The sequence below is a fragment of the Scyliorhinus canicula genome, chromosome 16, assembly GCF_902713615.1.
Source record: "Scyliorhinus canicula chromosome 16, sScyCan1.1, whole genome shotgun sequence".
NCBI lineage: Eukaryota > Metazoa > Chordata > Chondrichthyes > Carcharhiniformes > Scyliorhinidae > Scyliorhinus > Scyliorhinus canicula.
In genome coordinates, this window is record NC_052161.1 from 54,871,866 (window position 1) to 54,887,558 (window position 15,693).

Consider the following 15,693-nt stretch of genomic DNA (forward strand, 5'->3'; position numbering starts at 1 on the left):
CTGCCCCCAAATTTTGAGGGTAGCCGCCACCACCGGGCACGTAGTGTACCTCTTTGGAGGGAGCGGCAACGGCGCCGTTACCAGTGCCTTCAGGCTCGTGCCATCTCCAGCCATTTCGATGCTGCCCCCTCCCCATCCATTACCCACTTGTGTACCATTGAGACATTAGCCACCCAGTAATACCCAGAGAGGTTGGGCAGCACCAGCCCCCCTCTATCCCTGCCCCGCTCCAAAAAGACCCTCCTCGCCCTCGGAGTCCCGTGCGCCCAAACAAATCCCAGAATGCTGCTGTTTGAAGTTAACTTTTTAAAAACATACAGTGAACAACTTAGCAACCATTAATTCAAATACAACCCCCAAAGAATACAACACTAAGTAATCCTTTAAGCCTTCCTTTTAACATCCATAAGACTTCAAAAAGAACTTTTAACAGAAGCACATCAGGTTAAAGTCACTACTGAAAGCAGTTATTAGTTTTAAATCACCAAAGGATCGATTTACAGTTTTAGATTACAGAGAGAGAGACTAATACCCCTTCTGGCTGTGACTGCAGCTATCCAGCTCTGAAAACGAAACTAAAAATCACCCTGCAGTAAACAACCTAAAGGGGAAGTAAAAAGCTGACAGACAGCCCAGCTCCACCCACTCTCTGACATCACTGCAGCAATAAACACCCATTTCTTAAAGGTACTCTCACTACAGATATTTATATACGTACTCATTTATATGCACTCATTTCTTAAAGGTACTCTCAGATCACCAATCCACCCAACCTGCACATCTTTGGTTGTGGGGATGAGACCCACGCAGACGTGGGGAGAATGTGCAGCCTTGATTGCAGTGTTAATGAAAGCAACAAAAAATGTATTTTCTTGCTGTTTTGCAAACATTCTGGTCATACAATGCCCTGGGATAATAGCTCCCAAATTACAGCAGGAAACATTGGCAGCAATTATGCTGGATTGCTGATGTGAAATCAGCAACAACAAAAAAGCCAGTAAGAGTAAAAGTTCATGTTGAGAGTCGCACATTGCCCAATAGGAACAGGCACTGCCATTTATGCTTACATATACCAAAAATCCTGCTCACCTAGCAGCTATTATTAATAGCACAAATTAGGAAATGATGAATGGAAATACAGACCTGACTTGTTGAATGTTTTCATCTTTCTTTGCTTTAGTTTCAGCTTTCCAGTATATGTGCCATTTTATTTTATCAACTATTTTGTACAGTTAGGAGACTGTAGGAGATCTTTTCTGGTAATGTTAAGAACTGAGCAAGTTTAGAAAGTACCCAGAAAACATGTTTTAAACCCATCAGGTTAGAGTTATAATCTACATCGTGGCACACTCATGGAGGGAGGCCTCACCTTACCTAGTTACAGTCCATTCAGAGTCAGATCAAGACCTGGCTCAGGAGTTTTACTCCATGGTCACTCTGAAGTGCACCCAAAATATTTTGTCCTGAAACAAAACTGGTGGTCTAACTGCAATCAGTATGGAATAGCTTTTCTGTATAATGTTTTATTGTACAAATGAAATAATTGGGTAAAAGATAAGCAATTTATGTCACTGTGTCAGCTGTGAAGCAGTAATAGTTTTCTCCACTGGAACTCAGAAGGTGTAGTGTTCAAGCCCCACTCCCCTAAAGGTTTGATGTTCAAGTGAACTGATGCAGTGCTGCACTGTCAACTTTTGGAATTGGACCTTCAACCACTTTGGTCAATATCCAGCCCGTAAACATCGCTAAAACAGATTATATGGTCATTATTACATTGTTGTTTGTAGGACCCTGCTGCTCAGAGTAGCTGTTGTGTTTCCTGCATGGCAAGCCTGACCACATTGCAAAAGTACTTAATTGGCCGTGACGCGCGCTTGGGACGTCCTGATGCACTGCGCTATATAAATGTAACACTTTCTTTCACTTTGACCTATAGCCTAGGTTTATAAGATGCGGCACATGGCGCCATAGTGTCACAGCTCTAAGCCAATTTTACACTTTTCAGTGCACAGGCTAGGAATTTAAATGTAAAAATCGGTTTATAAAACGTGGTGATTTCTATAACGATCATCAGAGTCCTCTCCATTGGGGTTTGAGGACTAGGTCGATGGCTGGTTTCAACATCAGGAAGTCTTTCTTCGAAAAACTTGGTCTCTTAATTGTTCTATTGCAGGGGTGGGCAAACTTTTCCGTGCAAGGGCCACATTCAGAAATTCACAATTCACAAAGGGCCGCATAGTATATTAAGTAAAATAATTACTTCACCCGGTTATGATTCTGGGCGCCTCATATAGAACATAGAACAGTACAGCACAGAACAGGCCCTTCGGCCCTCGACGTTGTTCCGAGCAATGATCACCCTACTCAAGTCAACGTATCCACCCTATACCAGAAAGTAACCCAAAAGCCCCCCCCCCCATTAACCTTAAAAAAAAATTAAAAAAAAAAAAAATTAAAAAAAAATTTTTTTTTTTTTTTTTAATGACTTGGTGGGCCGCAGAAATACCTTTGGCGGGCCGCATGCGGCCCGCGGGCCGTAGTTTGCCCACCCCTGTTCTATTGGGATTATTGCGACGGCATTAGGATTCCTGAATCGTACTTTATTGGACACTTCCCTGCTCCATAAAACGATTAACAGAGGGTGTTTTTTCTTAAAATTTTCTATTGAAAGTTTAAGCTGTCACGTTGGTGTTGCAAAAGGTTAATCGGGTGGACTGTGAAATATGATAGCCTTTAAATAGTCATGTGCTATAAATAAATCGTCCCCACTCACATCTCTCGATGTGATGGTGGACTAGCCTGAACTAGAAATTGTCTTTGTTTTTGTATAAAATCTTAACGATTATATTTAGATTCCAATCACGAGGTCATTGTTTTATCCGGCATTTTTTCTGGCCCCACGTTGTGTTGAGTCTGAGATAATGTCACTCCAATGAACCGGGATATTGAAATAATGGCCCAGGAGAGCAAAGCGGTTGCTTCGGGCTCCGGTAAGGAGGAAAATCGGGAAAGCCAAATTTATGAAAATGTTTTTTCTGAGATCGAAACACTGGAATTGCCACTTGGCACAAGTTTGCGGTAAGTTTCGTGGTGTTTGAGCAGTTTGATAATTTCAATATGGATCCAAAGTATGTGAAGTATTTTTGTCAACAGTCTCCCTGTTTACTCCAACCGATACTTTGGGCGAGAAGGCCAAATAATGTGGGGTGAACGGAGGTGGTTACTTGGGGGAAAAATGCAACCCCCCCCCCCCCCATCAGTCTAATTTAGCCCCTTAACTGCAACATGAAGTCTACATTAATGAGTGTTGCTATTATAGAAGAAAGTACTAGTCATTGCCATTCTAATGAATCATAGTTTTGTAATAGCGCGTGAATTGGTTTGTCTGTAAATGATTGTTTATTTAAAAACCTAGTTGCTCGACATAGATTGAAAATTAATAACACCATATGCAAGGTTGCTTGGACTATCGCCAGAAGTCCCAGTGTCTCTGGAGCACCTGTCATTACCCAATTTTCTCCCATTCTCGGCTGACTGTGATTTATTTTTAATTTGTGCGGAATTGAGAGCTATCTGTACTTAAATTGTTTCACCGACATCTGCGTGTGTGGTGGTATAAGCACTAAGTAACACAGTATTATTTTGGTCGTGGCTTCTTAATGTCATTCTTTTTATAGTCCACGAGAAACTAGATTCCTTGAGCGTCTTTTTAATACAGACGTCATTTAGAAAAACTTCTACCATTCGGTATTGGATTTCAAACTAATTCACCCAGTAGGGAAAGAACAATGTACTTTCCCGTTCCGTACGCCTTCACGCTTCTACTCTTATTTAGCTGATATTATTGAAGGTTTCGGATTTCGTAACACAAATTACTACATTCTAAAGAAATAAGGGAGGAGGGAGGGGAGGGGGGGAGAGAAAGAGTAATTCCTTCTGAAGGAAACCCAGACTGTTTCTCATGGCGCCTTTGTTAGCCAATAACATGTTCGTCAATGTTCTCTCCCCAGGAATAAATAGCTGGCCTCTGCTATTTCGGTTTGTTTTTAGTAACGGTGCCCAGTTCTGAACTTGGCGTGTGCTGAACTGAAGGACTCATCCTCCATTCCACTTGCAGAGCTTTGCTCGTGTGTCTTTGCTTGGACGGCTCTTGCATTTTCAGTGTTCTGCAATCCGGCCTCTGTCCTGAAACGGCTGTCCAGTTCCTCTCCACAGTTGGGAACCTGCCAACCTCTTCAGTTCAGTTTAATTTTTTCCCCGGTCCCATTTAACAACAAGGCTTTTAAAACCTACATGAAATCAGTATTTTTTGTGTGCAATGCATCGCAGATGCACTGTGTACCCCTGTAAATTAAATCTAGAATGGGATTTGTGTAGGGGCTGTGAAGGATGCACTACTGTGTGGAGCTTCATCAGCTTATTTTACTCCCTACAGCCTGATTTTCCCCGTGAGTTTCGAGGTGTTGGATAGTGACCCACCGTCTGCAATTTTAATGAGGGTGCAATAGTGTAAAAGGAGGCGAGGCGCGCCACTAAACATTGGATGTATTTTGGTGTCTTTTTTATATATAGCTCATTAAAACAAGGACACAGGATGTGCCGCAGGTGAAGTGAGGCGTGCGCCCGCCAACCAGCCCGCGCAGTGCCGGGAGCGCGCCGGCAGGTTGCTCTCGGGCACGCGCGGACGGGATGGGCAGGAAAGTGAAAGCGGCGGCGAAATAAAATTGGATCCGGGAGCTGGTCGGTGAGCGGCGGCTTGTCGTTCACTCACATTAACCCGAGGTTTCCGGGAGCCGAGCCGGGCAGGGCCGGCGCGGTAGGTCCAGGCCGGGGTCATGGGGAGCCGTTAACCCGCAGCAACTGCAGCCACCCTCTCTCCACCGGCTCGAGCCGGAGCCGCAAGATGGCAGATCCCGAGGCTCTGGAGACGGTCACGGAACACGAGCGGATCCTGCAGGAGATCGAAAGCACGGACGCAGCCTGCGTGGGCCCGACACTCCGGTAAGCGGCGCCGCTTTCGTCTGGCTAGTCACCGCTGTTGCCAGGCCTAGGCCTGGCTTGGGTCTTCTCTTCCCCCCCCCCCCCCCCCCCCCCCCCCCCCCCCGGGGCGGCTGGGTACCAGCGGCCCTTCGGCCCGTTTCCTTGGTGCCCGGCCTTTGTTCGGGACATGGTGTTGCTGACTGTGGGCCGAGAGTCCCGCGGCCTCGATATTCAAAGTTTTGTGTGCCTTCAAGGACTTTGGGCAGCCCTGTATTCCTGTGTCTGTAAACAGAGTCTGTGGACAGCTCCAGCAGGCTGCAGTGTGACATTTCTCCTGGTGATACAGGATTGAATTATTCACCGGGAGTGTGCACAGTTCCAACTCGACCATGCATCCAATTCCAGGGTTACAGGTTGGCAATGTTCTATAGTGGGACTGGGTGTGTCACGTTCCCAGGGTTGGAGGGTACCACAGCCTTACAGTGGAAAAAATTATGCACTCAAGGTTATCAGATCAGTGAGCGACCATGTTCTGTAGTGGGACTGCATAATTGGGGTATTTGTGTGGAAGCTCTGTCCTGTGTTGTTTACAGCCATTTGGAACATGGTTTCTGGCACTACCAGGTTGTGGAAAGCTCCGTTCAGTTGCTATGCATTTAATCTACTTAATTTACTTTAACTATCAGCAGTTGATTTCACCGAATACAGATTTCACAGTAATATTTTGGGATTGATCGTTCTGAACACTACATTCAAATATAAAAGCAAATTGCTGGAATCTGAACAAAAAAATACTGCACAATCGCAGCAGGTGTGACCGTATCAGTGGAGAGAGAAAAGGGAGCTAATGTTGAGTTTGCATGACTTTGTCAAAACTACATTCAAATTTGTTTGAAGTGCTCTAACAGTTCATGGTTTGTAAACCATTTTCATTTTTCTACCAGCAATTTGTATCTGAGGGCAATTGAGAACAAATACTGAAACAGAATATTGTGGATTCAAGTACTCTGGTCGGGCAATATCTGTGGAGAGAGAGAGTTCATGTTCGATCTTTGACCTTTCATTGGAAAATAAATGATGTCAATTAGTTTTATTTCCAAGGCTGCAAAAAGTCAATGCCCAATAAGCATTCTTTAGCTGTGTCTTGTCCCACAAATTCATGGGATGTTTACAATGTCAATGTTACTGTTGTAAACATTTTGATGTCACCAGGCTGCAATCTTGCTTGACAAGAGAAGATTGAAGCATCCATGCTAGACTGAAAATCAAATCTGAGAAGGAAACATGAACTATGCTGAAAAGCTATAATTATAGCTGTTGGCCCAGAATTCCCGGAGAAAATTATGGAGAGGCTAACGGCATTCATCATTATTTATGTGTAAATTCGGGCGAGTGCACGTGTGTAGCAAAATAGTCAATCCGGAAGTTGAAATGTGCTGCTCCTTAATCAGCTTTGCAAATATGGATGGCAGCTTGCCATCTGGCTCAGCATTTGAATGCTTTGAACACTATGCTTTGAACACTGAAGTGCCTGTATTTGTAAAATATGGATGAAACTCTCCATATAGCTGGTGCTTTTCCATTTCGGTCTGAGCACCTTTTTTTAACGACCAGTCTTGACTACCAAACAACCACTTCCTGGTTCAGCAACTCTCCAAGGTTGTAACTCACTGTTGCTTGTCCTGTTCCCATAGGTCCCAGAGGCCACAAAAGGATTCTGTAACTTTATACAAAAACCCATGGAAAATATATGAGCAAGTCTTAGGAATGGCAGATGTCATTGTTTCCCAATCATAGTAATTCTGGTGCAGTGTAATCTTATGACCTGTTGTGCGTGGATAGACAAAGCTGATAAATGAGTATGTGGTTTTGTGCTTCTTTCCATGCAGCATGCTTTACTCTTTCCTCAGAATTATAGTGCCTCTCCCTTGCTTCGACCTGGCCCAATTGTTATTACTCCCCCACTCCTTCCCCACTGTTTCTGAAATGCTGTATTGCCACTTCTTCCTCATTTGTGCCTCATTCGAGCTCTGCTTCCTTTTTTGCAGTCTTGAGGAAGCTATGGTATCTCTGGGCAGATTCTGAAGCACTGCTTCTGCTCCTAAAATTCAAGTGCAGTGGCTGGATCAGCATGCGGGAATTTTAGTAGCCTTATTAATTTCTGGTTGCTGGGATGCAACATGATCCCAAGCCATGCAAGTATCGTCAACACCACTATTCTAACCTGCTAACAAACTCTCAATTCAGACTTCATCTGCGCTGTTTTCCCATTCCAATGTTCGCTTCTGTTGTAGCTTCATGTCACAGACTCTGGGCACTCTTTTTTTTTTGTTTCTAGGTGGCTTAGTGGTAGCATACTTATTGGGTCATGGGTCCAAGCTGCACTTATACATAGTGGTATCAGCTTAGATTGAAGAAGTGCTTGCTATTTGTCAGTGCCATCTTTCAGAAAAGAGAAATCAAGGCCATCTACTCCCATCGATTCTAAAACCGATCGTGCGAAAAGAGCACCAGAGTTCTCCTGCCATCCTGGTAAACCTTTCTTGGTCAACATCACCATCACCAAAAATACTGTTGTTTGCAGAATCATAGTCAGCGTTTTTACAATATGGAAGGAGACCCTTCGTCCCATCATGTCAGTGCCAGCCATCAAGCGCCACAATCGATCCCAATTTTAGCTCTTGGCTTGTAGCCTTGTATGCTATGGCATTTCATGTGCTCATCTAAATACCTGTTAAATGTTGAAGGTTCAAACCTCTACCACCCTTTTCAGGCAGTGCGTTTTTGACTCCAACCACTCTGGGTGAAAACGTTTTTCCTCGTGTCCTCTCTAAGCCTCCTGTCCCTTACCTTATGCTGTCTGGTTATTCACTCCTCTGAAAGGGAAAAGTTCCTTCCAATCTGCCCTTTCTATATATCTCAATCAGGTACCCCTCCGCCTTCTCGCTCCAAGGAAAGCAGGCCCAGCCTATTCAGTCTTTCTTGATAGCTGAAGAGCTCCAGCCCAGGCAATATCCAGGTGAATCACCTCTGCCTTCTTTCTAAAGCAATAACTTCCTACAGTGTGGCGACTAGAACTGCGCGCACTATTCCAGCTGCGGCCTTACCAGCTTTTTATACAGCTCCACCATAGCCTCCCTGCTCTTGTACTTTCGTAACCACCATGTCTACCTGTCCTTCTGCCGTAGGGCTTTATGGACATGAACACCGAGGGTCCTACCATTCATTGTATATTCCCTTGCCTTGTTACCCCTCCTAAAATGCATTACTTCACACTTTTCAGTATTAAATTTAAATTTGTGCAAACTTAAAAAAATTATACGTCAACTACATGATTGGCTAATGCTTGGGACATGCTGAGGTCATGGAAAGTGCTTGCAGAAATGGAAGTTCTACTTGCTGCTTGCAGTGGCCCACTGCTGTATTTGTGGCTGCTGGATGCCAGTGTTGTGACTCTGATTCTAGATGCATGTACCAATGGAAAGACTTGGTTCAAACCTGTAGTTCTGCATACCTTGGCGCAATCCTCTCCTACAGAAACGTCTCATTTAATTTGCACCTGTATTTGTTCCAGCACCATTTGACTAGCCTGTTCACCACCACCCCTCTAATGGACAAGCTTTGCTCGAGCCTTATGGCCTTACTTGGACAAGTGAGAGTTGCAAATGAATGTAAATGAAGATGCAAGTAGGCACAGGAGAGGAAGCAGATGGAAGGACAGACTTGCCCAACTGGAAAAAAAAAATGAGACCGTCACAAAAGAAATTGCAACTGTCAAACTGAGCACTGCGGAGCAAGGAAAAACTGTAGCAAAGAGAATTGCCAGTAAAATTAGTCACCTAATAAGAACATTTACAACTACTTAAACTATTAAAAACATGTATGTCTATAGTACTGTATTCATTTAAAAAAAATGGAAAGTAAACATGCATTTCCCTTTTTTATATTGATTTTGTGGAATGAGAATTTCTAGCAAAGCCATCGTTTTTGTCTGTCCATATTTGTCCTTATGAGGTTGTGAGCTGCCTTCTTGAACCACTGAGTCCATGTGGTGTAAGTACACTCAATGCCGTTGGAGAATGATTTTGACCCAGCAATGAATGAAGGAATGGCAACATAGTTCCAAACCTGGAAAGTGTGAGACTTGGGAACTTGCAGGTTGTGAATTCCAATGAATCTGCCTTTATCCTTCCAGGTGACCCAAGATTGCAGATTTGCAAGGAGCTGGCAAATTGCTGCAGTGCATTTGGTAGATGGTACACTATGCTGCCACTGAGTTCTAGTTGTGAAGCGGGTGAATGGGTGCTGTTCAAGTAGACTTGTTCGAGCTGTCATGCAAGTGGAGAGTATTGCATCCAGATCCTGACTTGTGCCTTGTAGATGAACAGGTTTTGGGGAGTTGAGAGGTGTTACTCCCTGCAGAATTCCAGCCTCTAACCTTTTATTAGCCACAGTATTTATATGGCTAGTCCAGTTCAGTTTCTGGATGTTGATGGTGGAGGAATTTGGCAATAGTAATTGCATTGAATGTCACGTGCACACGGTTAGAATCTCTCTTGCTTGGAATGATTGTTACCTGGCATGTAAAGCAGAAATTTTACTTGCCACTTACGTTGTTGAGGTCTTTAAATGGTCAATGTCCTGGAATTAATTATTATAGTACCAGAATAGCATTTTTTTTTCCAAATCTATTTTTTTTTAAATCAAAAAAAAAATCTGCCCAATTCATTTTTTTTTCAATTATGGGGCAATTTAGTGTGGCCATGCTGCCCTCAAATCTATTGTTCTTCAGGATAGTTGATTCTGGGGCGGCACGGTAGTGCAGTGGTCAAACGCTGCTGCCTCGCGTCGCTGAGGACCCGGGTTCAATCCCAGCCCAGGTCACTGTCCATGTGGAAGTTTGCACATTCATCCCGTGTCTACGTGGGTCTCACCCCTACAACCCAAAGGTGTGCAGGGTAGGTGGATTGGCCACGCTAAATTGCCCCTTAATTAGGGAAAAAAAGAATTGGGTACTTCAAATATAAAAAAAACCTGATTCTGCAGTTCAACACAGCTGTACATGTAGCTCCTTAACCAGTTAAAATTTGAAGCCATTAATGAGCAGTGCAGTGGCCAAGTCTGAACAGCAAGTGTCAACAGTCTATTTCAACGTTAAATCTGATACAGAAAGCAAAATCGAGGGAAAGCAAGAATGGAATGAGATAAGAGGCAAAATGACAGACTTTTTAGAAAAGTTTACACTTTTTTAATCCGCAGTAACAATTATAAAAGCTGAACAAAGAAGCGAGTAACACCAACACCAAATCCATTCGCGTATTGCCCTCTCTGTATTGGACATAACTCCTGTAATTGTTTCTTTGGCACCCAAATGTATATGTACCTCCGTGTGTCTCTGTGTGTGTCTCTCTCTCGTATGGCCAATCCACCTAACCTGTACTTCTTTGGATTGTGGGCATGAGATCTGCACAGACGTGGGGAGAATGCGCAAACTTCACACAGACACTGTCCATATGGAGTTTGCGCATTCTCCCTGTGTCTGCATGGGTCTCACCCCCACAGTGCAAAAAGATGTGTAGGGTAGGTTAATTGGCCATGCTAAATTGCCCCTTAACTGGAGGAAAAGATTGGGTGCTCCAAATTTTTATATTAAAAAAAAAACGGCCATTATTTTTGCCGTACAATCAAGACTGGAGTCTTCCCCAATTCAGAATAACTTTGGAACAAAAGTTAATCCGCATCATCTCATTTTCCATGCTATATGCAGCACTGCAACTATGGGCAATTTGCTGTAGACTTTTGTAAGTGATTAGAAAATTCTGTAGTTTTTGCCATCCTCAGAATCACGATTGCAACAGCACAGGAAGTACTGGGCCTGTTGTCTGTGCCGGTTCTCTGTAGTAGCAATTAGTGCCACTAACCCTACACCTTTCCTTTTTAGATAACCATTCTCTCTTGCATGCCTCTATCGGACCTCCCTCCACCATCCTCTAGGGCAGTTCATTCCAGATCCTTTCGCATTGTGAAAAACAAATGCCTCGTTGCCATTGCTTCTTTTGCAGTGTTAATGTAAGCCTACTTGTGACCATAATAATAAAGATTATTATTTGGAGAAGATTTTCAAAAGGTCTATTTGTAGTGTTGGCTGCTACAGATAAACACAGTAAGAAGTCTTACAACATCAGATTAAAGTCCAACAGGTTTGTTTAAAATCACTCTTTCGGAGCAGGTGAAGGAAGGAGCAGTTTTCAGAAAGCTAGTGATTTTAAACAAATCTGTTGGACTTTAACCTGGTGTTGTAAGACTTCTTGCTGTGCTCACCCCAGTCCAACGCCAGCATCTTCACATCATGGCTACAGATGAAAGAAGGGCTGGCAAGGTATCACAAAGGGGTCAGCAAGGATATTTGAGGTTGGGGTGGAGAGGGAGCGTGAAATTGCATGGAGAGAATTCCCTTCGGCATCCTGCTCTGACTGATGCGATGGGCACGGCCTCTGATAGGAAGCCTGCTCTTACCGCAATTAAGGCCCTTGGGTGGCTATTTTTACTGACGTTTAAGTGGACATTGGTCTGATTTTTCAAATATTCTCAAACTGTTGCTTGTACCCAAATAATTGCTTTCTGGTGAATTGACATACACCAACAATGTCTTTTGCACCTAATCCTATAAAGGAACAAAATCCTCCAGATGAAGGCAAGAGATTTATGAGGAGGATGAAAAATGGGAAATTGCAGTGGATATTTCAATCACTTTGAGAGTGGGGGGGATTATTATTTGAAGATGTCCTTTTAAAAATTCAGCAATTTTATTTTTCTATTTGGTTTTGAAATCTGCTCCTTGAGTGCTGCTGAATCTTGCAGTTCAAAATACTGATATTTTCCCAGTGTTCCCTGTGACTTGGGCGTTTCACTGGACTTTCTAGTTGTTTCTGAACTGTAACAACTGAACCTGGGAATCTTGTCCTTTTTTTTCTTGTGAAGGTCATTATATAAACCGAGATAGAGGACCTAATGGTGTAGTGAAACAACAACAACAATCTCTCCCTCATGTCAGCAAAATCTATGAAGCCGGATATCGACTTCCGGAAGCAAAGTGTCGTATACACCCCTGTCTTGCATCAATGGTGCCGTGATGGAGATGGTTGAGAGCTTCAAATTTCTTTTTTTTTTTTAAATTTTTATTGAGAAATTTTGATTTTATACAACAATAACGCACCTTAGTAAAATACCGAAAATAACAATAATATTAACAATCATATACATTCGCCCCATCCCCATGAACAACCCAGCATTTTAACAACAACGCAAATTAACACACTATAAAGTTACAGAATAAACACTACAATAATGCACCCCCCCCCCCACCCCCCCCCCCGGGTTGCTGCTGCTATTGACCCAGTTACCTATCTCTGAGCCAGGAAGTCCAGAAAAGGCTGCCACCGTTTATAGAACCCTTGTGTTGATCCTCTCAGGGCAAATTTGACCTTTTCCAATTTATAAATCCCGCCATGTCACTGATCCAGGTCTCCACGCTTGGGGGCCTCGCATCCTTCCACTGTAGCAGAATCCTTCGACGGGCTACTAGGGACGCAAAGGCCAGGACCCCGGCCTCTTTCGCCTCCTGCACTCCCGGCTCCACCCCAACCCCAAAAATCGCGAGTCCCCACCCTGGCTTGACCCTGGATCCAACCACCCTCGACACCGTCCCCGCCACCCCCTTCCAGAATTCTTCCAGTGCTGGGCATGCCCAGAACATATGGGCGTGGTTCGCAGGACTCCCCGAACATCTGGTGCACCTGTCCTCACCCCCAAAGAACCTACTCATCCTAGTCCCGGACATGTGGGCCCGGTGCAGCACCTTAAATTGGATGAGACTAAGCCTCGCACATGAGGAGGAAGAGTTGACTCTCTCCAAGGCCTCCGCCCAAGTCCCGTCCCCTATCTGCTCCCCGAGTTCCTCCTCCCATTTAGCCTTCAGCTCCTCCACTGACGACTCCTCCACCTCCTGCATTACCTTATAGATGTCAGACACCTTCCCCTCTCCTACCCACACCCCCGAAAGTGCTCTGTCCATCGTCCCCTGCGAGGGCAGCAAAGGGAATCCCTCTACCTGTCGCCTAGCAAACGCCTTTACCTGCAGGTATCTGAACATGTTCCCCTGGGGAAGGCCAAATTTATCTTCCAGTTCCCCCAGGCCCACAAACCTCCCGCCAATAAACAGGTCCCTCAATTTGCTGATGCCCGCCCTTTGCCATCCCCTGAATCCCCCATCCGTGTTCCCGGGATGAACCGATGGTTGCCACCCAGTGGAGCCTCCATCGAGCCCCCTGTTTCCCCCCGATGCCGTCTCCACTGTCCCCAGATTCTTAGGGTCGCCGCCACCACCGGGCTCGTGGTATACCTCTTGGGGGAGAGAGGCAACGGTGCCGTTACCATGGCACCCAGGCTCGTACCTCTACATGACGCCATCTCCATTCTTTTCCACGCCGCCCCTCCCCCCTCCATCACCCATTTACGCACCATTGACACATTGGCTGCCCAATAGTACCCCAGAAGGTTGGGCAGCGCCAGCCCGCCTCTATCCCTTCCTCGCTCCAGGAACACCCTCCTCACTCTCGGAGTCCCATGTGCCCACACAAAGCTCAGAATACTGCCGGTCACTCTCCTAAAGAAGGCCCTGGGGATAAATATGGGCAGGCACTGAAAAAGGAACAAGAACCTCGGAAGCACTGTCATTTTGACGGACTGCACCCTCCTCGCCAACGACAATGGCAGCATGTCCCACCTCCTGAACTCCTCCTCCATCTGATCTACCAGTCTGGTAAAGTTATGCTTGTGGAGAGTCCCCCAGTCCCTGGCCACTTGCACCCCCCAGGTACCTAAAGCTCTCCCCTGCCCTCCTAAGCGGGAGCCTACCAATTCCTTCCTCCTGGTCTCCAAGGTGCACCACAAACACCTCGCTCTTGCCTAAGTTTAATTTATAACCTGAGAAGGTCCCAAACTCGGCTAGTAACTCCATCACTCCCGGCATCCCTCCCACCGGGTCCGCCACATACAGTAACAGGTCGTCGGCATACAACGACACCCTATGTTCCTCTCCACCTCGCACCAAGCCTCTCCACCTCTCTGAATCTCTCAATGCCATCGCCAGCGGCTCGATTGCCAGTGCAAACAACAAGGGGGACAAGGGGCAACCCTGCCTGGTCCCTCGGTAAAGCCGGAAGTACTCCGACCTTCTCCTATTCGTGGCCACGCACGCCATCGGGGCCTCATATAGCAGCCTTACCCATCTAATGAACCCTTCACCAAATCCAAACCTCCCCAACACCTCCCATAGGTACCCCCACTCCACTCTATCGAAGGCCTTCTCCGCATCCAGCGCCACCACTATCTCTGCCTCCCCCTCAATCGCCAGCATCATAATGACATTCAGCAATCTCCGCACATTCGTGTTCAGCTGCCTTCCCTTCACAAAACCTGTCTGGTCCTCATGCACAACCCCTGGCACACAGTCCTCTATCCTTGTGGCCAGGATTTTTGCCAGCACCTTAGCATCCACGTTGAGGAGAGATATGGGCCTGTATGAACCACACTGCTGGGGGTCCTTGTCCTTCTTTAAAATTAACGAGATCAGTGCCCGTGACATCGTCGGGGGCAAAGTCCCCCCTTCCCACGCTTCGTTGAGTGTCTGCACCAGCAAGGGGCCCACTAGGTCCACGAACTTTTTATAAAATTCCACCGGGAACCCATCCGGCCCCGGTGCCTTCCCTGACTGCATCTACCCGATCCCCTTAACTAGCTCCTCCAGCTCAATCGGCGCACCCAGCCCCTCCACCTTCTCCTCCTGCACCTTCGGGAAAGAAAGCCCGTCGAGGAACCTCTTCATTCCCTCCCTCTCCCCCGTTGGCTCCGACCGGTACAGTTCCCCGTAAAAGTCCTTGAAGACCTCATTCACCTCTACCCCCTTCCGCACCACATTCCCACTCTTGTCTCTCACTCCAGCAATCTCCTTAGCCGCATCCCGCTTACGGAGCTGATGAGCCAGCATCCTACTCGCCTTTTCGCCATGTTCGTAGACTGCCCCTTGTGCCTTCCTCCACTGTGCCTCCGCCTTTCTAGTGGTCAGCAAATCAAATTTAGCCTGCAGGCTGCGCCTCTCCCCCAACAGTCCCTCCTCTGGTGCCTCTGCATACCTCCTGTCCACATCCAGCATCTTTCCCACCAGTCTATCCCTCTCGCTCCTCTCGCTCCTCTCCCTGTGTGCCCGGATGGATATCAGCTCCCCACGAATTACTGCCTTCAGGGCTTCCCAGACCATCCCCACCTGAACCTCCCCCGTATCATTCACCTCAAGGTACCCCTCAATACTTGCCCGGACCCTCCTACACACCTCCTCCTCCGCCAACAACCCCACATCCAACCGCCACAACGGACGTTGGTCTCGCACCTCTCCCATCCCCAACTCTATCCAATGCGGAGCGTGGTCGGAGATTGCAATGGCCGAATACTCGGCCTCCTCCACTCTCGGAATCAGTCCCCTACTCACCAAGAAGAAATCTATCCGAGAGTAGACCCTATGTACGTGGGAGAAGAAAAAGTACTCACGTGCCCTCGGCCTCACAAACCTCCATGGATCCACTCCACCCATCTGGTCCATAAACCCTCTCAGTACCTTGGCCGCCGCCGGCCTCCTACCCGTCCTAGAGCTGGACC

General features: G+C 46.2%; 1 protein-coding gene across 1 annotated transcript in view; it reads left to right on the top strand.

The window, feature by feature from the left end:
* The first annotated feature begins 4,612 nt into the window (after positions 1-4,612).
* The window catches only part of LOC119950879 (exocyst complex component 6-like), a 232,849-nt gene continuing 221,768 nt past the window's right edge, over positions 4,613-15,693 (top strand). Inside the window, 1 exon segment of the mRNA XM_038773764.1 lies at positions 4,613-5,001. Within this exon segment, the coding sequence (XP_038629692.1) occupies positions 4,904-5,001 (98 nt within the window). The 5' untranslated portion in view covers positions 4,613-4,903.